At 35.3% G+C, this 26,072-nt stretch overlaps 1 protein-coding gene across 2 annotated transcripts in view; it reads right to left on the bottom strand.

Annotated features, from left to right (window-relative positions):
• The window catches only part of TESK2 (testis associated actin remodelling kinase 2), a 59,755-nt gene that overhangs the window by 7,421 nt on the left and 26,262 nt on the right, over positions 1-26,072 (bottom strand). For both annotated transcript variants that reach the window (XM_007420213.4, XM_025163971.2), the window contains 6 exons: positions 11,131-11,277; positions 6,651-6,733; positions 5,363-5,438; positions 4,571-4,654; positions 2,691-2,777; positions 2,120-2,267 (listed from right to left, as the gene is read on the bottom strand). In XM_007420213.4, coding sequence (XP_007420275.1) covers positions 2,120-2,267; positions 2,691-2,777; positions 4,571-4,654; positions 5,363-5,438; positions 6,651-6,733; positions 11,131-11,277 — 625 coding nt within the window. The remainder of the gene's footprint in view (positions 1-2,119; positions 2,268-2,690; positions 2,778-4,570; positions 4,655-5,362; positions 5,439-6,650; positions 6,734-11,130; positions 11,278-26,072) is intronic.

The raw sequence follows: 26,072 nt of genomic DNA, 5'->3' as shown, positions 1-26,072 counted from the left end.
CAGTGACAAGTCTTGTGTGATTCAAAATCAGATATCCCAAGCCATCAAGAAAGAACTTAATTTGGACTAAACTCCAAGATATTTTTCCCAAGGACACAGAAGACACAAAAAGCCTTAACATTTTCTAAAATTATGCATTGTAAGAAATGTACAGAACATAAAAAGCTACAGCTAATACTTATGTAACATTTTTTTAAGCCACAGAGTTAGAATTTGGGTGTCAAAGCATCTGGTCTTTAAAAGACAAAATAGCAAAGGTTTAAGTCCTACTGAAAATGAAAGAGTTCTTTTGAAAAACAGGGTAACCATACCAAGCAGCACAATTGCCTTCTATATCATTCTCTGTCATAGAAAACATTAATAAAACATGGAAACCTCTGACAAAATACTAACCACTAACCACCAACAGTGCAAAGTGACTTTTTCTCTCTGATTAACACACCTAGCCCATGGTTACTCTAATACAATAGTCAAGATGTTCCTTCATAATACAAGTAGGACAATTCTATCTGTTAAAATCCGTGTGATATTCCTTGACATACTGGCAGCAGACTAGCAGAGAGGAGATCAGAGAGGAGTGATGTTAGTATTTTTTTCATCATTTTTGTTCAAAACAACTGTTGCCCGAGATGTTCAGGGGCTGTTCTTCCACTGTTGGGGATGTGATGATAAATTGGGAAGCTTGAGATCCCACAGCTTTATATCATGTAATCAAAACTTTTATTAAAGGATATAAAAAGTACAATTAAAATACAAATCAGAAAAGAGAGAAGAGAGAAGATAGAACTAAAAGAAAAAGACAAAAACTAAAAAGGTGGGATCGAATAGAAAGATTAAACAAGAAGTGAGTTCTGACTATCTCCAAAACAGATATAAGTACAAATTAAAAAAAAGTTAATCTCTTACCACTATTTAATCCTAATCCACATTATTTCTATCAACACAAACCATCTAATCATTAAATCCCACAATCAAAGCTTCATTTTTTCCTGACCCAACCACACCTTTATATCATGCATGCCAACTGGGAAACTTTCACATGTTTCCCATTGATTCTAATGTGAGAGGTGATAATTTTTCAGGGGCAGAGAGAAAAGTCCTGAGATTGGACTGCCTCTGAAGTGGAAGGCCTCTCTTTCATGAAAAAAAGCCAGTGAACTCCAAATCTATCTATTTAAAAATCTGATTTGGGCCATCTTCTCCAAATCTGCCCATCCTATACATTTGAGTTTGGAAGGAGTGTTGCGGATTCTTGCCCTTCATTATGAGGTCTACAGAAGAAAGAAACAGAAAGCCAGCTTTTTCTGTGGTTGCCCCAGCTTGCCCCTGTGGCTACAATGGCATCCTCTTGGTTAACATTTAGGTGGGAGGTGAAAAAAAATCATATTTTGTTGAGCCTTTTAGTGCATTTATGGTGGTGGTTGCTATTTTTGTTACTAGTTGTACTTATTTATTATGCATATATATATTACTACTGCAGTGGCTGTTTTTATGATTTTCTGTTTTGCGCTTATTCTTGTGATCCACCCAGAATCTCAGGACTGAGGTGCAATAGAAATTATGTAAGACAACAGAGACATACACAGAAGGTGCTGAAATAACTGTCAATCAGAGAGCCACAAAGGTGTGATTGGATTATTCTATCCTTAATTTTTAGTTGCTTACAAACAATTGTGCAATGCGACTGGGTATTCCATATATCAGCTTGTTCAGGTAAGAGTAGACTAATGTTGTTTATACAGCTCCCTCAAGTTAACTTAAAAAAAAAAATCAAATACAGCAAGTTTCAATCTATGAGAGTGACTTAAGAAACTACGTGCTTGGCAAATATGTCTGTGGACTAAATTTGATTCTTCAAGGAAGATAGAAAGTAAATAGATACTGGATATGCTGTGACATCACACTGTAGTTCCAATTAAACTTTTAAGTAAATTGACTCTTATTCAATATATAAATATTGAATTAAATATAATTCCTATTATATTTAATCGGACTTGGTTAGAATATTGGGAAATACAATGTTTCCTATTTAGAAATAAAGACACATTTAATTAACATAAAATATTTAATGTTTGCTTAGCAAGCTGGGCAGTTTTATGACTATATTCTTTGATCCTACCTTTGGAAACAGAGATAGGTTTTCGATCTGTAGTGTCCAGACTTAGAAGCTTCCGTTCTCTTTCGTCATCTTCTCTTTTCAAATTGCTTAGAATTTCCTCCAGTGTTTTGACAATATCAGCAAATGAAGGACGTAACTTTGGATCCATCTATGAAGATAAGAATAAATGATAAATTAAACACATAACACAAAATCTATACCTGCGTGCTATTCTAACAATATAAAAATGTTTTACCATTCACATTTTGTGCACATACAGTTGCAGAAACACTATATAAAAGAAAATGTACTGATTGTTTCATTTTCATAAGACTTTGTCTAACATAGTATAGAAAAGAAGAATAGTGATAGCTTTTTATATCCTTACTTTATATATTTTATATCCTTTGTCCCTTTTATGCTAAATCTACACATCTAAACTAATTAATAAATATATTTTGCGTTCAAAATACTTCATGAATAATTTCTCTGAGCTACAAAAGCTCCCAATGCATTGAGCATTGCATTTTTTAAATTTAACATAAGCTGAGATTTGCTAAGGACTCTAATTTAGTTTTTTTTATATACTAACGTTGCAACAGTTGAAGGCTAATTGGAGAAAGTTGGGGGGACAATCTCCCACCATGTGCTGAAAGGCATCATAATCCAGTCCAAAATTCTGCATGAAAAAAGGGAAATACTCTGTTAATACATAAAAACAAACATGTATTAAAGAAAGCAGTGGGGAAATTATAAGAGTTAAAAGACAAAACACAAAGGGTAATTAGAGAATTGAATTCTCCCCCTGAGCTCTGGGTCACTACTTCTGTTGACTGGACAAAGAGATACTGCTGATGTATCTGCCATTTTCTCCTCCTTCATTGGCCTAAAAATACTTTCTGAACCCAACATAATTCTGTTCAAACCTTCTCATTACTCTGCTTGATTACCAACTCTATCTATATGTTAACTAGCAAAATTCCAAGGATTGATTTAAGGTACAGTGACTGAAATACTATATTTTATGATTCCAACATCTCAAGAAGTATATTATTGTGGTGGTACAACATTAGAGGATTTCTGCAGCTTCCACAGAATTATTAGATACATCCTCAGCCTGTACCTAGCTCAGATGCACACACTGAACTGGAAGGAAAGAGGAAGCTCAGAGCAGCGACACAGAATGCTTCTGCATTTATTCAGGACTCAGTCCTGAAACCAGTACAGAGAAAATAAATGTTTCCTTTCTGTCTACGCAGAACACTCAATTCTTTGAATGTAGGAAACAGAGCGCTAATTCACACAATCCAGAATGATTCAGTTTTTTTAAAAAATACATTTGGAATAACAGTATAAGAGAAAGATCTCCTGAGAGATAATAGTTTCAATCCAATAGTCCAAAATTGTGGGAGTTAACTCCTCCAATGTAGTCTAACATTTAAGAGCCACTAAACATGCTATACAGAGGAACGTATAAATGTGTACACCAGGAAACCTAGCTACTAGTATGTCTAGTACGAGATGCATTTACAGAAAGCACTGCTTACTATACATAGTACTTGGCCAATATAATATTAGAATGTAGAAACCATTTGCATAGCCAGTTTGTGATGCAATAGGAAGCTTCTGACTTTTGTCATAAACCATTTTGGAAAATAGTTTTGTAATAATGTTAGCAGACTACTTATAACATTGCCAGTTCCTTTAACGATGATCCTTAAGAACATTTCTCTCCAAATTTCAGCTACAGAATATTTCACAGAAATTTGTCTTACATTCACCAGTTTTGTCCATTTATTTTGGCAGCAGCTCTCAAGAATATCAAGACAGACTTTTTACGCCAGCTGCTACCTAATTATTTTTACTGGGACTGAAATTTGTATACACAAAAGTAGTACACTCTCACTGAGATAGAGTCCTTTTCACGTTAATAATTTTTCAAGATCCCTAATATATGCATTTCTCAAACGTGACTTAATACCAAATCAACATGTTGCTTGTTAAAAAAAATTAAGAAAAAATCATTTTAAAAAATAGTATTGATGTAGAGCAAATAAATGATGATATAGTGTAAACAAAATAGCCATCTTTTCATCATGGTCTGTGAAAGGGCAAAAATGATGTGGGTGAGATCTAATCAAAAGAGGAAAACATCCTTGTCAGACTGTCCTCTTCCCAGGAATGAAGAAGCCACAGAAACTTGTTCGGTATTACAACAGTTAATCTCTTAAAAAATGGCTAATTAGTACAACATTTATTTGCAAGGATAATTATGTACTTTAAATGTGGGAGGGAGGGAGGGAGGGAGGGAGAGAGATAACAGAGTTCTGTGCCAAGCTTGGCATATATAAATGTAACAAAGGATTGTTTTATTGCAACTTTTATAGCACATTTAGCAACTGTATGGAAGTTCATGACCTGTGAAACTCAATATTTTTTTCTTGACAGTCCTTATCAGTGCACTTTGCTCACCTCTGTTCGTGGGAGATAGTCTGGGTCTGCTTGGATCCTTGCTATAATCTCACAAAGAATGATCCCATATGAGAACACATCTGCCTAAGAAAGAGAGTATGATCCCAGATTTATTATACAGGTATATTCTTTCTGTTCCCTTCTGTCACAGGTTTTTCCCCTTATACTATAAGAGCCTTCCTTTCTTCCCATCATCTAACACATGTAAAATGGGTGCCTAACACACTGCAGAAGCTTAAAATACCCACTGCACCACTTATAAAGTTCCCAAGCCCCCAAAATTCGGCCAGCTAAAAAAAGACTGCAGGGCTGTTTCTTTATCATTAGAGGGAGCTATAAAACTTGAAAAACTGTTATCAGCTTCTACTGATTTTTTTAAAAAACTACATCTTATTGGGAGAAATATTGTTATTAACAAAAAAAAATTAAAAATTAAGGGAAAAAGTGGCATTGTCCCTTGGTAAGTTGCGTACTTTGGATTTACAGCTTTATAAATCACTATTTCACAAATGATTGGGAACAATATAATAGATCCTTATCAATGTTAGCTAAAAATAAACACTTAAATGCTTCTATCTCAATACAGAAAGCAAACACTTGCCCCATAGTATCTCATGTTTATCACAGACATCAGAATTTTCATGAGATAATCTAGCTGTGAAACCATAAGACTTAGAAATAGAAAATGTAGCCTTCATAAAAGAAAATATGTGAGGTGCAATGTAAGTTCTCCTTGCCTAAATGTTCCAGGGCAACACTTTATTTAACAGTATTTATTTCAAACGTACCTACCTTTTCATTATATGGCTCATCTCGCAGCACTTCAGGTGCCATCCAGTAAGGAGAACCTACCACTGGCAGCTTTTCACTTCAACAAATTTAGAAAGGCAACTGTTAGAACTGCTCTCTCATAAACATTACGCAACCCCTTTAGTTCCAGTATGGGAATGACTACCATTCTATCCCAAGCAAAGTATATAGGACAATTTTGTCATTATTTCACATATTTCACAGTTCTGAAAGATATTCCACCTAGGAGGTATATTGCAAAGCCTCCTGAAAGTAGAAAATTTTCATGTTCCTCAGTGAAAACTTTAAGCAAAGCTGAATCCATGTGTGCAAGTCATTTATACATGGCAATCAAATCTAAATCTACACAGACATTTTAAAGGTTTTTTTAAAGCTGCAAAATTGTTCCTAAATACATTTTATTAAATGAACCAGTGACCTATTATAAATAATATCTATGCATAAAAAGCACCTTTTAACAATCATGATTTGCAGAAGAGTGCAGAGAAGGAAAAAAATAATGATTTCTGAAGGAATGCTTTTCAGGAAAAAATCCTGGAATCCACCAGCATTTCCAGGATTCAGTACTAAAATTCAGTTCTGGACCACATGAAGGAAGAGTTGAGTATATTCACTGTAAACTCAGCCTGCTTACAAATACTGTGGGCTGGAAGGGGCTGTAATGTTATAGTGTATAAAGACAGCAAGTCCTTTTTTATGTTAAAGATCCCTTTCATCCCTACTGCTAATTCATGGTAACAACTATCACAGAGCTATCTATAGAAATACATTGCAGCCAACTCAACAAAAAAGCTTATGGCATCTTAAAAATTAACCCATTTATTATGGCAAAGGCATTTCCAAAGGAGATTCTAGCATGAACTAGTAGTTTTAGACCAAATGATAAAGTCTGATTTTATTGGTGTTCATATCCTACTACAAGGGTGCTAGGTTTAAAGGTTGATTTAAAAACCATAGTGGATAGGTTCACAAAATGTATGGAAGGGGAAAATGTCAACTCCTTAGCTAATAAAGTAACCTGCAAAATACAAACACGTATGTTATAATAAGTGTACTAGTCTTTAAGGTTCACAAATCTTCTGTTGTTCATGCAGATAGAGAATGATTATATTCAAAGGCTAAAATATAATCAGCTCAATAAATAATCCAAAGGACTTTTAAGTCAAATGCTGAATCTTAAAAGGCAATGATCAATGATTCACAATTATTTAGCTTAACTTTATAGTACTACTGATCTTAAACTCCAATTAGATTCAGCAATAATACTTACCTATAGTCAGGAATTTTCTCTGCCAAGCCAAAATCACCTACTATAGCAGAGTATCCATTCTCATCATTCTTTATTAAACAGTTCTGAATAAAAGCAAAGAAATAATAATGAATATTATGTAAGTATAATACATAATGGCTTTATGGCTGTAATTGATTTTGATTTCACTACCCATGGACTTGCCAGTATCTGCCAGTCTCTTAGCCCATTCTGCCTTTTAAACATTTAAAAGATTATTTAATTCTAAACAGAATTTAAAAAATTATGGCATGCTGCAAAGCTAAGTGCCATCCTCAACTTTATTCCACATAGGCCCTGTGGGTATTCTTAAAAAATAAAAATGGTGAGTGGGAACAGCCTAGTGCTTTGTTTGTAAATGCAACAATGATAAGCAAAGGATTGAAAACAAATGTCCTTGAGGGGGCAGTAAAAAGCCTGCTGTTTGACCACTCCTTCTACAGTAGCCATTTGGTGAAGGCAACCTTTACATGGCAGGTATTTCACCAAGTGCCTACAATGTGCTCTCAAAATATCAAATGTGCTCCCTGGACTAAAAAGGTTGAGGACCTTTCTACATAGTATGGTGCAGTTCTTTTTTCCCCAACTAAATAATTTCTGCTACAACTGTACAACTGAATATGGAGTACAGCACATTAGATGTATATCTGTTAGGAGTAAGTAAGAGTGAATATCAGAATACGCTGAAGGCATCTTGTGATATTAACAACAATATTAATAATGAACGATATAAAGAATGGCTAATGAAATTGGGAAGAAACATGATAATAAAACTTTGTGGTTTTTTCATGCAAATACATGGTTGATTTTAGTCTAAATAATATTGGTTCTTACCTAAATGAATTTTAGAATACACAACTCACTTTGGGATTTCTAACTTACATAAAAGCCTTCTGAACCATGCTTACCCAATGCACACTGAATCTTTTCAACTATGGCTATTGTTATTTCTAATCAAAGAATGCATTCATTCAGTTTCTTGTGGTTGAATATTTGTTCACTGCAAAATGCACTTAAATCCTAACAGAAAGAATTAATCATACTGCTATGTTAAAAATATGGTAAAAATCCACACTTGAAACTATCTGTCTTGTAGTGGTTCAGTGATAGTCATTTGTTTTCTTTCCTCTTTCGCACATAAGACCACTGTTTGATTTGTAAATATTACAGAGGATCTCCTTAAAGTACTATTTTTATTAAGGTTCAGTAAAGAGGCTTATTTAGATTTTGTGAATAGAATATTTTACAAAATCATTTTTTAAAAAATTAAGTCAATTTTGCATCCCTAATTTCTTGGTATTCAAGACAGATGTTTCCTTTAAAACAGATGCATATCAAATCAAAACAATAAAGTGAAATTGATGTGCAGGTGCATGTCACTTTCTTTTCCTTTCAGCAATTTTCCAAGCTTTCCAAAGTTTACTGTGGAGAGCACCACCCACCCACCCCCAAATATATTTTAGGAGTGCGAAAAAGGCTGCAAGAAGAAAAGGGAAACTACATTCAATTTTAGTTCCACCACTAGCTAGTATTAACAGAGAGCACTGTTTGTGTTGACATTTCGCTTATTATGACTTTATCACAGTACCTGAGCTGTGGTACAGTTCCTCCTATGAGGAAATCTCTTTGCTGTGAAAAGCCAGTATTTTCACACTCTATAAATATTTCTAGTTATCATAAAGAATACCGTATTTTCTTAAACTCTTGGTTAGTTTAGCCCAAAGTCCTTGGGGTTTATACAGGCAATTGTGTTTACATTCTCTTGTTAGGTACCATTGGAAAGTTAGTCTAACACGGACAAGTGCACTCATGTAATTTTATTATTGATTTTGGCAAGGCTGTGCACTACAATATCCTACCGCACAAAAAGATTGTAAAGAAATCACAGCAGTAATGGTGTAGGATAAGAATATCTCAAAAAGATTGAACATGAGGCATTCTGTATGCAAACTGTGCAACCTGCCACATAATTTTGGGTTGATGCCCATGTAGATTTAAATTCTATAGAAAATATTGTTGCATGGCTTATAGACCTCACCACTCAAGACATATTTCTCTTTTTGGAAGTTTATATACGGTAATCCAAGCTATGCCAAAAACAAACAAACAAACCCTAAAGTTGAACTCCATGTATAAATATTTGGTAACTCTTTAAACAGATTTGTAAAACAGCTTTTGTGTGTTTGGTAAATTTAACAACTTCTTTGCACAGTATAATACTGCTAAGTAAGTACAACATTTATTTTTTCCTCTCACAAAAAATAAAGCCACTAGCAATAACTCATCCTGGCTGAGAAAAATCTCCATTTTCAGTGAGCTACAGAAACCAAATTCCTCTAAGAGGGTCTTCTTCTTATTATTTTTATTTTTATTTATATTTCAAATTTGTCACCGCCCATCTCACTACAGAGTGACTCTGGGCCGTTTACAGTAAAAACAGAATAAACATTAATTAAAATAGATAAATATTAATTAATTAAAATATGCTAAAAAACAAACTTCCTATATGATACTTCCAAGAGGCTGATGTTAATTAGGTGTTAATAAACTCAGGAGAGTCATCAAGGTGCCAGCTATCTCCAGGGTCGGTTGTATCTTTCCTTACCCCATGCAAGTTGGCAGAGCCAAGTCTTCAATTCCCTCCAAAAAACTGTGAGGGTAGGGGCCTGCCTCACCTCTGGGGGGAGAGTATTCCATAGGGTGGAGGCAACAGCAGAGAAGGCTCTCCTCTTAGGACCTGCCAGTTGACATTGTCTCACCAACGGGATCCACAACATGCCTTCTCTGCCAGACCAGGTGGGATGGGTCGATGTAATGGGGGTGAGATGGTCCCTCAGGTAACCATATTAAGACATATTATCACAATTTCATTCATGTTTGCTAAAAAATCAGCAATGAATTGGGACTATCTGTTGCAACAATATCTGACCTTTACTGCAATGATGGATGAAGTTGACAAATCAAAGTTATAAGCCTCAATTTCAAACAATATACTGTGTTTCTGATGGATTTTACAATCAGTAATGGACAAAGCAGACACAAATGCTGCTGCTCAACAGTATATTCCTGCTGTGGTCACATGTCATGGTTGGCAATTTTGCTAGAGGAATCCATTTTTGCTAAAGATGCCTGCTGAGCAGTAAGAAAAATTCATGTACTGAAGTATGCTACAGGCAAGATCAGACACCATTAGTGAGAATAATTATATTTTGCTCACCACAATAGTTAATAAAGTAAAATTAGTTTAAATTCTTGTGATAGCATTGCCATTTAAATACATTTCAGTCATAATGCTGAATGTTCCAGAAATAATCTAAAAGGTTTCTTGGCCATGATCACTCTTCAATCACAAAGATATAATATGACTTCAAAATCAGTATTCTGAAATCTGGAATGATTCATACAAATGTGAGAATAGGCACTTTGGATACTTTTCTTTCCAAAATCAGAGAATATACCTCTATTCTACTCCGTCCCATCCCCACAGTACTGGCAAATTCTAACAATATTGAACCGAACGTTCAGAAAATGGCTCTGAACCATCAAGCACAACCGTCCCACTGACATAATCAAGCATGTTTCATTGATATTACTCTTTTAGCGTATTTTTTGCTGTTTTTTTAAAATTATCTAATTAAGAATAAAGAATTTTTAAACATTAAAAAAGCATTTGCAAAAAAAATAAAATTAATAAAATTTAAAAATTTAAAAAATTTAAAAAACGAGCATCAAAAAAATAAATAAACGTATTTACAGCATTTTGAAATAAACATATTTACATAAAAGAGCACTTAAGCATTTTTTTTGCATTAGTCATTTTAATTTTAATAAAAGGAATGCAATTACCTTCCAGGGCAAAAGTATCGAGTTAAATTGAACAAATTTGGTGTGTAAGTCTACTGAAAAAAATTACTTAAAATTTTTGCCTTTTATAATTATTTAATTCCCCCCCCCCCCATACTCTAAATTACAGGATTTTCACAAAGGGTGGCATTGAAAAATTTTCCGCTCCTTAGGGGGGCGGCAGCTTCAAAAAGGTTGAGAATCACTGTTCTAGATGCTCACTTACAGTTCTGGCATGTTTGCAAATGACCAGCTTCTTTAAAAATCAGATACATTTTAAATGTGCGTATTTAAAGCACATTTTGAAAGCAACATCACTACTTGTTTTTAATAATGTACTATGTTTTATTCCAAAAGATTAGCCTTAGAGCTTTATAGAAAGCTAGAAAGCTACAGGAACATAGCACCAAACAAATTAAAGGAATTTAATTGTACATCCATTTTCCCAGAAATGTAATTCTAACTCATTTACAATTGTGGATTACATTCTTCTGATAATAAGACAATGTGGCTTTTTATACAATAGTTTTACAATTGAACACACAAGAAGGGCTGAAGAGAACAAAACAATTCCAAAAATTTGCTGTCCACAAAATATATTCAAATAGGGGAACATTACCTTGGAAGTCAAATCTCGGTGGAAAATTCCTTTATAGTGAAGATAACTGAGTCCGAGAGCGATATCCAATGCCAGCTTTATTCGCACTGTCCAGGGCAAGTGTTGATTACTATCTAACAACTGCTCCAGGTTACCATAATTGATATACTGTAAAAAAACAAAGCTATAGTTTAAAATGTAGTTCAAAGCAAGCAAACAAGCAAACAAACATTGGTGAGAAAAGATGGTAGATTTCAACATGAAGTTGGATTTAGTGAAGAGCTCTTCCTTGTCTTAGTAGGCTTACACATTAACTGTATTAAAGTATCCTATTATAATCCAATACATAGTTCCTGAATTAATATACTGAATTCTCAGAGCTCTTCCCTGGATCCTCTGGCCAAGCAAAAGTTCCTTTTTTGATTCCATATTATAAAGATGAGAATAATTACTGAAAGAAGATGTAGTATTTTTGATTCTTACTACGCCCAATTCCTTAAAATGCTCATAAAAGTCAATAATGCAAGTTTAAAAACAGTAGGCAAGTGCAGTAGAAATTTATAACACAGTATTCTGAATTTTCATAATCATGGTTACTATTTACCAGCAGAGGAGGTACACATTTAAAGCTCTCTTCTCCCCTATATTTCTACAATAATGAGTTTTCCTCTAGATCACTTATGAATCTTATGATTAAGGATTATACAGCTTTGCAAACTGTGGTGAAATTCTTCTACAAGCCAGTTCAAATTTCAGGACTACACAGTAGTATTATCAAGCAATAAATCACATTTGTTATAAAGAAAAAAATTAACAATATGCATAGAAATGAACATGAATTCCTCATACACACATTTTATATCTGACTGCTTAGTATTAACATAAACCAGTATCCCAGTATCACCTACTGGGCAACAAATGAAAGAGCTGTTAATTTATAGTTAAGATACTCAAGAATCTAAAGAGGATCAAAATATTATTTGTATGGAGATTGGTACAGGTCGTAGTACCTCAGTAACTTATGCTAGAAGCATTTTAGACCGTGTCACAAAGGGTATGATGGCATACCATTTTTTTTACTAGGACTATAATATATTTATGCTGGGCAAATAATTCTGTATGTTATGAAGATCATCTTACTGTCTGGATTACCCTTTGTAAATAACAGCTTGTTGGGCCCCAGACAAATACAGGTATTGTTCAGTGAGATCTGCACCACATTCAATGCAGGAGGTTTTCAGGATGACCTTTCTTTGTTTAATATGTGATAGAAATGCTGTTTGAAGTGGAAAACCTTCCACCAAAAATTGACACTTTTTTAATCAATGAAACCAAACAAATTTTATGAAAGACCAGTAGCTAGTAATTATATATTTGCAAAGTGAATTCACAAACTGAGACAACTCATGTAAAAGCTAAACTAACATGGGAAGTTATTTCTTTTTGTTAATGTTAATTGACGCAAAACAGATGAGCAACTGAGGACAATAACTTTAGTTGCAATTATTTTAATTACTGTACTTCTCAAGTTCAAACTAAAGAGAGGGATGGAAACAGATCCTATTGCTCAGGTGAGTTTTATCATCTGCTACTGGCCAGATGACCTATTTATGGCTTTGCAAAATGGCTTTCAGAACACACTACAGGATTGAGTGCTCGCAAACTGTTTCTCAGTTTAGAAAGCTTGTGAGATTTTGATAATAGTCAATGGGTTGAAAGTTCTGCTGCTGAACACCTAGTCAATTAATAGGAAAACAGTTGGCCAAGCTATTTTACCACAGACCAGATTGGAAAAGGGCCCGAATCTCTTCCAGGTTTCTCTACCTGGATTCTCTACCTCTACATAGCAGCAGGCAGACAGAACTTCAGTGATCTACCATGATTTTATAATACACACCAGGTGCCCTGTTCTGTGTGGGTATCTGAAAGATGGCATCCTAGACATAATAGGCTCTCCATTCCTGAGCTATCCAGGCCAGGCAAGCAACTGATTTTTTTACTTGTAAGCTGCCTAGAGTCACTTATACAGTGAGATGGGCAGTGTATAAATTTGATTAATAAAATAAATAAACTGATCAATGACTGATGCTTGGGGATTCTGTGTATGTGGAAGAGGGTAATTAAGGTGATCCAGTCTAAAAGATTTATGTATCTGGGTAACTTCCCCATGTTCCTTACAAATTTTTCTATCATTTTAGCAAGCAATTATTTTTAGCTCCTATTGATTTCACTTTCTAAAATGCAGAAATGACCTGAGTACTTGAAAGGAATGTTCTTGAGCATCTTTTCACAATGTAGAATACAATACAAACTATAGTAAACTAATATATTAATGTATTGTATTATTTTTTTGTTGTTATTGGTTCTTGTTTCCATTGGTGCTTTATGCTGTACTGATTAGAGTTTACTGTGGATGTTTTAATTGTTATACTGTACACTCTAAGTCACCAAAAGCTATTTGATTGTGGCAAGGTACAAGTCCAGTCAATTATGATGCCATAGTTATTAAAGGGCCAACTGATGCAACTACAATCTGTATTTATCTAATAATAAAGGAACTTTTCAGTTTATACAATCCATAAATGTGATCAAGCTCTGTGGAGAATTATAGCCAACTTTATATGGACTTGACCCCTGCCTTTCCTTCCTTATAAAGCCAGGGAGAGCAGTCCAATGATTAGTGAAAGTGGTGAACATGACTTTAGTATGCAACTTGATTGCATGACATCTAATAGTGCATGAGAATTTTACGTTAATCAAAATGAGTTTGAAAATATTTACCTCAGCTTCTGCAGGATAATAAAATATATTGAAATTGAAATCCAATATGAATCTGTTTAGAGATCTGGATGGCTCCCACCCTGATGATGTTCAAGAACCTATTAAAGAACTGGTTATTCTCCCAGACTCTGGGATAGAGCAGCTGAGCCCCTGCTGGATGGACTTTCTTTGGTTTTATGTTGTTTCTGGGGCTGTTCATATTTCTTTTTTATATTCTATACATTTTTAAAACTTTTAATTGTAAACTCCCCAGAGTTGGTGGGAGTTGGGCAGCCTATAAATTGCTTAAATAAATAAATAGGCTCCAAAGTTCTATATGAAGTGATTTCTCAGCTCCAAATATTTCTGAGTGAAATAAATTGTCCATTTCAATCTAGCTTTAGATATGGTTACGGTACAGACTTCAGATGGCCCAATATATGCCCTGAATGCTACTCCATTGGTTTTGAAGAATCCCTACAGCTTTTGATACCATAAGCCCTTACATACATCTTAGCACTTATCTAAAATGGGACAATACATCATCATAAATTCTCCTATGAACACAAGTCAGTTCCAGTTAAAATACTGGAAGATGTATCAGTTTTATAATCGGCCTTTTCATTTTCAAATACAGAATTTGGCCAGAAACACACACTCATATGTCTATTCCCATTATATACAAAACATACTATAACTTTACAAGGAGCAGAGCACTTTTTAAACTAGAATAAAAGCTAATTATATTAATAAGGCAGTTCAAGACCAAAAACATATGTCTATGTCAGTAATGTTCATTTTTGTTTATTGCAAGCTGGAGTGCTTCCAAAAAACACTACACAGTCCTGGTAGTGGAGAAATAATGTTTAATCAAGTTTATAGAAATGTATAACGCTAATGTCATTCATCCTCACAGGATGAGAAAATGCTAAGGAGATCTTGGAAGTCAGTTAATTAATTAACCAGGGCCCAGCACAGAAAGCAGTAAGATTTAGCCCCAGTAAGCATGGAACATACAGTCATAAACTCTGACCCAGATCCCTGGATTCTTTGGAATCTCTGAATCTGGGGAAGAATGGCATCACCAAGTAAAGAATCAAAAGCCAGAAAAACACAAGAGCGCAAGAAAAAGCTCCTTGGGAGTACTGCTGTACTCAGGAACCACTATCTGATTAACCCTGCAGTCTGAATTATGCATATCAGTTGGGGCTTGGAGACAGAAGCTTGAAGTCTTTTTTGGATAAAGTTTTCAATTAGAAAATCATCCTAATATCATCTCAATATTTTACATGCACCTGTGACTTCCTATCTTGAAACGTGCACTGGACTTTTGGATTGCCTTTTTGGACTCTGACCCAGTTTATACTCTGATTTTTGTGCATACTGGACTGAAACTTTGATTATATGGCTTGACTGACTCTTGGACTGTCTTTACAGTACATTTTCTGCCCAACCCTCTGATTACATGTTGATTATCTTTGAGAAGTTTTAAGCCCATCCAACTATATCTGCCTCAACTTTGCTGAGCTCACTGACTGAGACAGGAGGAAGAATGAAATAATTGGAAAGCCATGCTTTGAATCTTTATCTACTCATGTATCCCAACATTTTAATTTGGATCTTAAAGTTTAAGTAATTTACTATATTATGTGTATTTCCTATAATAGGCAGCATATTAGGAAATTTATTCTTGGTTCTAAAATCAAGTCTACATAAACTCACATATTCATTCCTGGACTATGAAAGCTTAAGGGGGAAAAAACCATACATGATCTTTATTTAAACTAAGCCATGATACTGTATTTTCTTTGCTAGAGGGGTGTTCTTCCCTCTTGCTTAAAAGAAGCAGTAATACAAACATTTCTAATTTGATCAGATGTAACTCAAATGACTTTCTTAGCCAACAAGATAAAATGGGCAGATAATTGAGCTAAGCCCGGATAATAATGATTATCTGGACCTATGTCAATCAGGCTTTTAGATAAAATATGGGACAAACTGCCTTGACTGATTTGGTGCACTGTCTAAGTTGGAACTCTAAACAGGAAGAATTGATATCCTTCTGTATTAACCAGTGTTGTGGGCCTTAAAGACACTCCTTCATGTTAGGTCCTATGCAGAGGAAGGTGCTGGGGTACCACTGTTCTACCACCATCACAAGCGGTGTCCCACCGGGTTCTGTCTAATCCTAAATGTTTAGTATTTTCACAAAACCTCTCTCAAAGATCATCCAATAGGTAAACACTTAGCTTTACCATTTTTTGTCTGCTATGTCAAGAAGTGATTGATCTCCTTGAATACTGACTGAACAGGAACACGGGCCTAATGAGGATGAATAACCAGATTATGTCCAGGTATGATGGAAGTTCTGTTAGTCAGTAAAAGTCTGGTTTGGTAACTGGGATTGCATTATCTTGAAGTAAAGGCTTTGGCTGTATTCTCCCTGAAATATAAGCTGTAATATGACAGTGCTTTTTCCTATGCTGACTCTGAATGGATGGTAATAATAGAAAGGGACCAATTTTCTTGATAGTCTTATTTTGCACATTATCCATGCCATGATTGTATAACTTTTAACTTTTGCAATGAACTCTCTATGTAGGACTATTCTTGATTACCAGAGTCAGCTTGGATTGAGGTAGGTTAGATAAAGCTAACACCATAAATAAAATAAATACTTGGAAGCTTAATGGAATCCATAAATACTTGGAAGCTTCAGTCAATGCAAAAAGTGGTGACTAGGATGCTAACTGGTGAACAATACAATACATACTTATTACATCATCTTTAAAAGATCAGCACTGTTGGCTTTCTAGGCTCAATACAGTATTGAACTTTTAATCTTTAAACACTTAATTATTTTGAGCTTGGATATCTACAGGGATGTGTGTCTTGTTAAGATTATTTGCTTCTTGAGATTTGCAGGAAGGGCCTCTCCTGATTGCAGTACTGTTTACAAAGGCCTAACAGTCAGAAACTTGGGAACAGATATTCTTCTGTACAAATCCTAAATTGTGGAACATGCTTTCTGCATTCTCTTTATGATCAGCTCTCCTCCTTGGTTTTTAGAAAGGTATCAAAGACACATGTCTTTAATTTTACTTTTTAAATTGTTTTTGTGTTCTATTGTTTATGCATAAACAGTTGCAGTACACTGGCTTGGTGATTTTTTAGGAAAAAACATGGTATTAAAATTTAATTCAGTGCACAAGGCTATTTTTAATTGAAATGCATTAGGCTTATAACTATTTTATTATTATACTAGGATTAAGGCAGCATATAAACTGATAGATAGGCCATTATTTTTTGTGATATGTTGAATCTTCTAGTAGACTTTCACACCCTATCCATATGCAACAACACACAACTTTTAATTGAATGAACAGGAACAACAGGAGGTATAGCAGACACTATGGATTGACTCATATGTACATTAAATGGCTTGACCATTTAACTTTCTCCTCAAGATTCCTATTATGTATGGTATTATATAAAGGAAACATTGTGTGAATCAGATTATACATAAATCAATGTGTCAGGACAGAAGTCAGGAGGTATTTCTACAGGAATAATTACACTTTTTGCAGCTATTGATACAGATGCCACTACCAAGAACATTTGGGTACATGGCACTTAGTTCATGTTAAGGATGATTTAGGGAGTTCTGTAACTGGAAGGAATCACAAAGTCCAACTATGTGAAATATAGACTTACTTCAGGCATCACTTATTTAACCAATAAAGGTGCATAGAATTATGCATTCACATTTTAAGTGTTATGCCTTTGAGCACTCATACATTCTTATGATATTTTGTTATGTATCAATCCTTCAAGCATCAGCTATCTAATACATGCTAGAAAAAATGGACAGACTCCTATCAAAATTGATATTGGTTTTATAATGTTAAAATTTATCTTTCTTAGGACTAGTATCCTATGATAGCATATCCACAATACTAATCATGTGACAGCCTATATTACCACAACTCTAAGAGACATGCAAATTTTCAAGATAACAACAGTGCTAAAACAATATGGGTGGATTCACTGTATGGGCTGAGGTACTCATAAGTATTAAAACACAGTGAATGTTCAAAGTTGCAGGATAGAGGACAATATCAAGTCCTCAAAAGCAGTATTGTCTGAGTCTTGTAGACGTTTCCCCCTTTTTTAAAAAAAACCCTAACTACTTACATAGAAGAAAATTAGATTGTGGTTGGAACATACATATTTATTTATGTATGTGTTTGTTTATAATTTCAATGTCTAAGGCCATCCATTCACCATGACTCTGGGTGGCTAATTTGTCAAAAGGTGCTATATTATTTGAAAGAAAAGTACACAAATTAAAACAATAGGCAGATAAAAGACTGGGTTTTTAGAAAAAGTCACTGTTGTCTACCATATTACCGAAAGAAGATAATTTATTTATTAAATTTATATGGCCACCCATCTCACATGTGACTCTGGGCAGTGTACATAGTTAAAACACAAGTAAAATCATAGCCTTCTACCATTGAAAACAATTAAAAATTAAAAGCTACATCCATCTTTTGTGCAATCAAGGGAAAATCTGCATAGTCTATGACTCAGTTAAAAAGTATTAACTAATCACAGTTGGCAACCAAGACTCTTGTGATCTTGCATGCTTTTCGTGCAATTTCCCTCCTCAACTTGCTCTTTATTAACTACAGTGTGTCATGACATATGATACTTAGCATTCATCTCCAAATTATGATTCACAAATCCATTTCAATCCATGTTCTCAAACTGTGGCTTGAAACAGATTAGTGAAAACTAGAAATTGAAGAAAAATTCCATGTAAAAGGGGAGGAGAAGAGGTAGCTTGTTGTGATACTCTTCTGCAAATAATAGTTTAATATTGCATCTGAAATGAGTCATAACAGAGATGAAGCTACAAAAAAACTTGCTCCACAAGCAGCTCTGGCATACTACAACCCATTTGATCTGCAATTAATGCCAACACCACTGTACAGTGAATCTGCATTTTGCCTCCTGCAATCCTCATCAACTGTGGATCACACTTCCCTATTTTCTATGACAATGCAGCTCACGGACAATACTTTCATCCAATCACTGCTCAGCCTAATTTAGCTAACAGCTAAATGCCAAAAACACTAGGCAGCCAATCAGTGTGTAAAAGCCCCCATTCCTTTTCACAGTGAAACAAGCCTTTCCTCATGCAGTTTCATGCTTTATATACAGAAGACATTTCTGGAGTTATCATCCCCTAACAGGCATTTCTGTACCTTTATTTATGTGTTTATACAGCGCCTTATTAAACATTCCCCCTTATAGACTGCAATGGGAGGTATTGTGTAGAGGTGTTGTGCAGGCATTGGGGAGTCATGGGACTCTTTCAATGGAAGAATTCATTGTGAACCAATTAGCAAACCCACTAAAAAGCTAGAAAAGCTTCTCCTCTACTTCTGCCAAATCAGCTTTGTTGATGGAGTGTGTTTCACATAGCTGAGAGTTTTATGCTGGCAAAGCAGCATTCCTGGACTTTTCCATGACTAGGGATGATCAGCAGGGAGATGGGTGTGGTAAGCATTCTATCCAATAAGAAACTACATGGATGTCCCAAAATGTACCCATTTGTGTGCAACTTGTATCTTTACAGAGGCAAGAAACAACAAGAATTATCACATTTTGCATGGGTGACTAGCAAGTATGTGACTGGCCACTGACAGATAGCAGCTTTACGTCATGCAAAAAATGGAGGCATGTGGTTCATATACATAGAATATTTTATAGATATGGTAGAATTCATAGTTTCTTGAGTCTAATTAAAATTTCCCTAAAAAATTCTCATTGTAAGGGAAGCAATTTTTGATGACTGACATCTTCCCAGCTTTTTAAAAAGGGAGCAGGAAAGAACACCACTATGGCTATTCCTCTTTACAACAATGTATGGAATGAATTGTGGGCTCTTGCTTTTGAAATGATTGCAGCTAGACTAATCTATAGGAACTACAGTGCAGTACAGGTAACTTTGAAGTTCCTGCTAAGCATGAAACCATCTCTAAAGGTGAGGTAGATATGCCTTTTCTAACTTTCTGAAGTACTTAAATAAAATTTATTCAGAATATATATTTTTAGTGGAATGTTTCAAGTGTAAGTACAAGTTACTGAATAATTCCTCTTCTACTCAATTTTATACTGGAAAATTAAATTAGGCCAAGAAGCTATTCAACTGGACTCATTGACTGAGTGGGTCCATTCATCAACACAGCAAATATCTCCAGGACAGAAACAAACTTTCAGTTTATAATATAGCACAGCAGTCCATTTTTGAAACAAATCTAAAAAATCCACTGCCTACTACAAGTTCATGGATTCATCTAAATTAGTTCCTGGGCTGACTTGTTGTGCTTTGGACATGTTAAGAATATGAAGTGTCCAAAGGTACTACAGATTCTGAGGCATTCTCATCATGCTTCTGACATTTCCCCAGACACATCCCAGTTGTGCAAAACATTTCAAATTTGAATCTTTTCAATGTATTTCAAATATATGTTCAAACTAGTTGTGTCTATCATTTTGAGTGCTTTGAGCTGTTTCAAAATTAAAATACTTCCACAATGATGAGAAACCCTCTTTCAAATGCAAGGCAGCTGTTTCATATTCAAAGCAATTGTTGATTTTGAGACTATTGAAATTTAAAATATTTTGCATGTCCCTCCTACTCTGTTTTAGGCCATATTGTCAATAAAACACTTCCAATGGGGTAACCACAGAAGTAAAATGATGTGCCCTCACTATCAGGTCCCATGAAGCTGAGCAAAACAAAGGAAGCAAGAAATATACAGACTTCAGTGAGATGTCTTTAATGTTAGTTTTGAGGTAAATACCCAATCCTGGAAACTATAAGAGAAATTTCCAACCCCCATTTACAGAGGGCTTTTTAAGGCAGAATCTCTTTGAATAATCTGAAATGCTTCTTGCCACCTGGCAGAGCTGTCATTGAGAAAATAAACTACCAATAATCTTCTCTTCTGTTTCTTGATTGTTCATGTCTAATCTCTCTTCCTTTCCTTTCCCAGCCTCCCCACAACCTCTCACCCTCATTCAAGAATTTCAATGCCTGAGTTGAGGAAGATCTTTACCATTCAAAGCTCTGTAATGCCTTCCCCAGCAATCAGAGGATCAGAGCTTAACAGTTTATTCTGAGAAAAATGACAAACACTTCAACAGTGTTTTTGTGAAAATAAATTATTTCATTTAGTTTTTTCTTAAATCAAGCATCCACATATACATTTAACAGATAAGTCCTGAATAAAAAAAGGCCATCACATATTAGTAATAAAATATCTTCTATTTGTGCAGAACAAGTGGTAAACTCTGTTCAATTTTTTCAAAAGGCCATGACAGTTACTAAAAATAATTTCATGAAATATGCATTAAGATCTCAAGAGACTTCACTACTAAGTATCTGAATCATTTGAAGACAGTATCCAAGCCAAAAACAATATAGCGTCAAAGTTCTTTTTAACTACAGCATGACTTCTCTGTATCAAACAAATGTGCTTTAATACAACAATAAATATTTCATTTAGTACTGGTGAAGTATCCAGATTTTACCTTGGTTCAGTGCAAACTAAGCAGTATGTATCTTCAACCAAATCACTTGATTCAGAAGGGATGTCTATGTTAAAGACACAAGCCTACCCACACCTCCCAGCTCTATCAAAGCCACTGTCACCAGTGCTCACAATGTTTCTCTGTTAAACAGGATCTCCCACTGTCGCTACTCCTACTGCTTATATATCCACTACTGCAAGAAAGCTTTGCCAACTTCTCTGGCTACACAATACCCATATTCATTGCAGTGGTGCTACAAGGATTAAAATAAGTATAATAAAATCTAATATTTTTGCCACTGTTCTTTACAACATTGCTTCAGTTCATTGAGGTTTGCAGGCATTGGTTTATGCATAGCTCTCTTGAGGTCCCACCACAGCATTTCAATCGGGTTGAGGTCTGGACTTTGACTGGGCCACTGCAACACCTTGATTCTTTTATTTTTCAGCCATTCTGTTGTAGATTTGCTGGTGTGCTTGGGATCATGGTCCTGTTGCATGACCCAATGTCAGCCAAGCTTTAGCTGTCCGACAGATGGCCTCACATTTGACTCTAGAATACTTTGGTATACAGAGAAGTTCATGGTCGACTCAATGACTGCAAGGTGCCCAGGTCCTGTGGTTGCAAAACAAGCCCAAATCATCACCCCTCCACCATCATGCTTGAGGGTTGGTATGAGATGTTTGTGCCAATATGCTGTGTTTGGTTTTCACCAAACATGGCACTGTGCATTATGGCCAAACATCTCCACTTTGGTCTCATCTGTCCAAAGGACAGTGTTCCAGAAGTCTTGTGATTTGTTCAGATGCAACTTTGCAAACCTAAGCCATGCTACCATGTTCTTTTTAGAGAGAAGAGGCTTTCTCCTGGCAACCCTTCCAAACAAACTATACTTGTTCAGTATTTTTCTAATTGTACTGTCATGAAATTTAACACTTAACATGCTAACTGAGGCCTGTAGGGTCTGAGATGTAACTCTTGGATTTTTTGCAATTTCTCTGAGCATTACACAGTCTGACCTTGGGGTGAATTTGCTGGGACATCCACTCCTGGGAAGATTGGCAACTGTCTTGAATGTTTTCCACTTGTGAATAATCTTCCTCACTGTAGAATGATGGACTTTAAATTGTTTGGAAATGGCCTTATAACCCTTCCCAGATTGATGGGCAGCAACAATTGCTTCTCTAAGATCACTGCTGATGTCTTTACTCTTTGGCATTGTGTTAACACATACCTCAATGCTCAAAACCAGCAAACTCCTAAAACTTTGGCTTTTATAGAGGTAGTCACACTTGCTGATGATCAACTGATCAAGGGCATTTAATTAGCAGCACCTGGCTGCTACTTAGCCTCTTCATACCTATGGAAGCAATAAGGGTATACTTAGTTTTTCACACATGGCTTCTCCATTTTGGCTTTCTTTTTGTAAAATAAATGATGACATGGTGTAATATGTCATATGTTGTTGTTCATCTGAGGTTGTATTTACCTACTTTTGAGAACTGCTAAGGACCAGATGATTTTTATTATGTCCTGATATCCAAAGAACTCAAAGAAAGTGTACTTTCTTTTTCACAAGACCGTATATAAGCACATTCTACACAAGAATCCTGATGGCAGTAAGTTCTGCAAGCTGAAGTTTCATTTTACAGTTATAAAATGTGAAATGCCTATTACAGGCAACATTACATGTAAGAATGCTTACATTTAATGAACAGATGCATGGAGAATGTACTAAAATTAACATGCAGAGAAACCATAATTTAAAAAAGAAAATAGGAACATAGCTCCTACTTTTACACATTGCAACTGGAAACCAAAGCAGAAGTCAGCATGGAATCTACCGTATTTTTCCATGTATAAGACGATACTTTTTTCTAAAATCGTTACACTAAAAATTGAAGGTCATCTTATACAAGGAAGCAAGCCAAGGAGAGAACTGCGTGGTTGCAAAATTGCCCATACTTTGCTTCTGCAAACAGGCTTCCTCCAATCACGAGCCTTATGTAATTGACATCAGCTGATGCTGAACAAACCAATTGGAACACATCCCGTTGGAGGTGGAGAGCATGTAGGTAGTGTGCAGATGCGACCGGGACTGGTAATATCAGAGCATTCTGAGCCCATAAAGATGTCAGAAAATAAAAAAATAAATAAGCGAATGTCTTACTCTGCAAAATTCAAACTGAATGTAATCAGTTATGGAAAAGAGCATGGAAATAGAGCTGCAGAGACACAGTTTGGACTTCCTCCCACCATCATGTAAATGTTACCTAATTACTAAATAAAAATGTGTTCTGCTTTATCTTTAAAATATTGATTTCTTAATTTGGGGTTGGAAAAGTGGGGGTCGTCTTATACACGGGGGCGTCTTATTAACGGAAAAATACGATACTTGTTCCACAATATATAAGCAGCTAGAAAAACTGCACTGAAAAGCAAAAATCACACTCAAAACCATGAAACTGTGAGTGTAAATTGTAATTTGGGATTTAGTGAGTGAAAATGAGATGTCACATTTTTGTTAACCAAGTATTTTTCAGTCACCATTATGGATTATCATATTTCATCTATCAACAACATTAATGTTTTTGGAGTTCCCAGGTAGCCTTTCATCCAGACAATGACAGCTTCATTTTCAGAGTTCAGAGATCTGTGACCAGATTAAGCAACATGGCGAACTCCTGATATTTGCAACTCCCACAATATTTTGCCTTAGTTAGTAGGGACTGCTGAGAATTGAAGTTCAAACGGCTTCAGGTTACCAAGTTGCCTATCAAACAAGATTTTCCATGTCTGTGGGTACATTATATACATAGCAATCTTGCTAAAATGAAGCTGTCATTGTCTGGATGAAAGGCTACCTGGGAACTCCAAAAACATTAATGTTGTTGACAGATGAAATATAATAATTCATAATGGTGACTGAAAAATACTTGGTTAATAAAAATGTGACATCTCATTTTCACTCACTAAATCCCAAATTACAATTTACACTCACAAATATGTGCAAATACTTCAAAAGAATAACCTACAGTTGATTAGTAAAGGGACTGTTTCTTAATCAAAGAGCCATTTTACTTTACCTTTACAATATTTCAGAAACAATGCGTTTGCCAAGAGGAAATTATGTCTAGAGATATTTTCATTGTGCAAAAATGTGGGGTAAGTGATTGTGATGACTGGGGGGGCAAGGGGGGAGAAAAGTCAATCAAGGGATGGCAACGCAGGACACTTCCACCCAGGTTATATTCCAGGAAGAGGAGGTTGGAAGCGGAGGTGGATTTGGGAGGTGGAAGAACTGATTTGAGAGAGGGTCAAAGACCAAGCCTGGAAATATACCCCCATGCCAAGATGACAGGATTCCGAATAATTTTAGCATCACGGTAGGCTAGTATTGATAGGCTAGAGATATTTTGTAGAAATTAACCCATTTTAAAACCTTTTTTAAAATTACTTAATACAAGTCAACTTGTCCTTTGTTTCTATGTTAACCAAGTGCCTGTTCCAACCTGTATCTTCTTCCATATTCTACCCAATACTGTTATCTTAGAGATTTTTAAAAGTTTCTAAACTAGAAAGGAGGTTTAGTGGTGGCAGCAGAACAAACAGAAAATACAGGAAAAGACCTCTACAACAAGAAGGGTATGCAACAGTAAGATGAGGTGAGTATTAATAGCTGAATAAACATTACCCAATTAGGATTATGTGAAAGTTCACAAATCCAAAATCTTTCCTGAACATAAAAATACTTTTCAGAAATTTTGAGAGCATCTTCCTAATGTTTCAAGCATAAATGCTTAAATTAAGTATTTTACCCTATTTTTATTGTAGGCTGCCAAGCTTCTGACAGAACACAAATGTAAGGAATGGAGAACAGAGGAAGACATTCATATTTTTGCACAGCATCATAGATAAAAAGATTCATTAAAAGAATGGCCAAGCAGAAGAACAGAATCTATATAGAATAATGACATAAAATGCATTGCAATTGTATCTTAATATTACTTACTGGAAATAATGGTATACAATCATTTATAGAAATGCTATGTAGCTATCAAATGTTAATATCCCTCTTTATGTTCTTGAAATTGTGTTGCCTTTAAGAGATATTTCAATTTATGCTGTATGGCATAATCGGAAGTGGTAAAAATGATTCAACCACGATGTCAGCAATTTTCTGTTTTGATAAGAGACTTAAAAATGTGCTTATGCCAGATTAAATACAGCAGCTACAATCATGCTATAAAACTTGATCTGCCCTAATCACTGACTGATTTTTACACACACACACACACACACAAATGCATGTGGTAGGTATGTGAGAGAGACCTACTGGGGAAGGATGGTTTAGAAAAATATCTGCAGAGCTGTTGTGAGGAATTTTCTATGCATCTGGAGGATAAAATTGCTCTAATATACTCAGAACTGGACATTAGCTGGACAAGTCCTGATGTAGTAACAAAGACTATTTCTTGCAAGGTTATCTGGGATGAGCCTTTGAGTCCTGAGAAAGTGGACAGGTTCTCTCTGACATCAACTCAGCCACCTGTGGTCTGGATCTTGGCTCTTCCTAGTTGATGAAAATCTCTAGGGAG

Source organism: Python bivittatus, unplaced genomic scaffold (genome assembly GCF_059951505.1).
Source record: "Python bivittatus isolate LINGU-HERP-01145 unplaced genomic scaffold, Pbiv_v1 ctg000700_np1212, whole genome shotgun sequence".
Lineage (NCBI taxonomy): Eukaryota > Metazoa > Chordata > Lepidosauria > Squamata > Pythonidae > Python > Python bivittatus.
The sequence above is the reverse complement of the archived record's forward strand: the minus strand, read 5'-3'. Positions and strand labels throughout refer to the sequence as shown.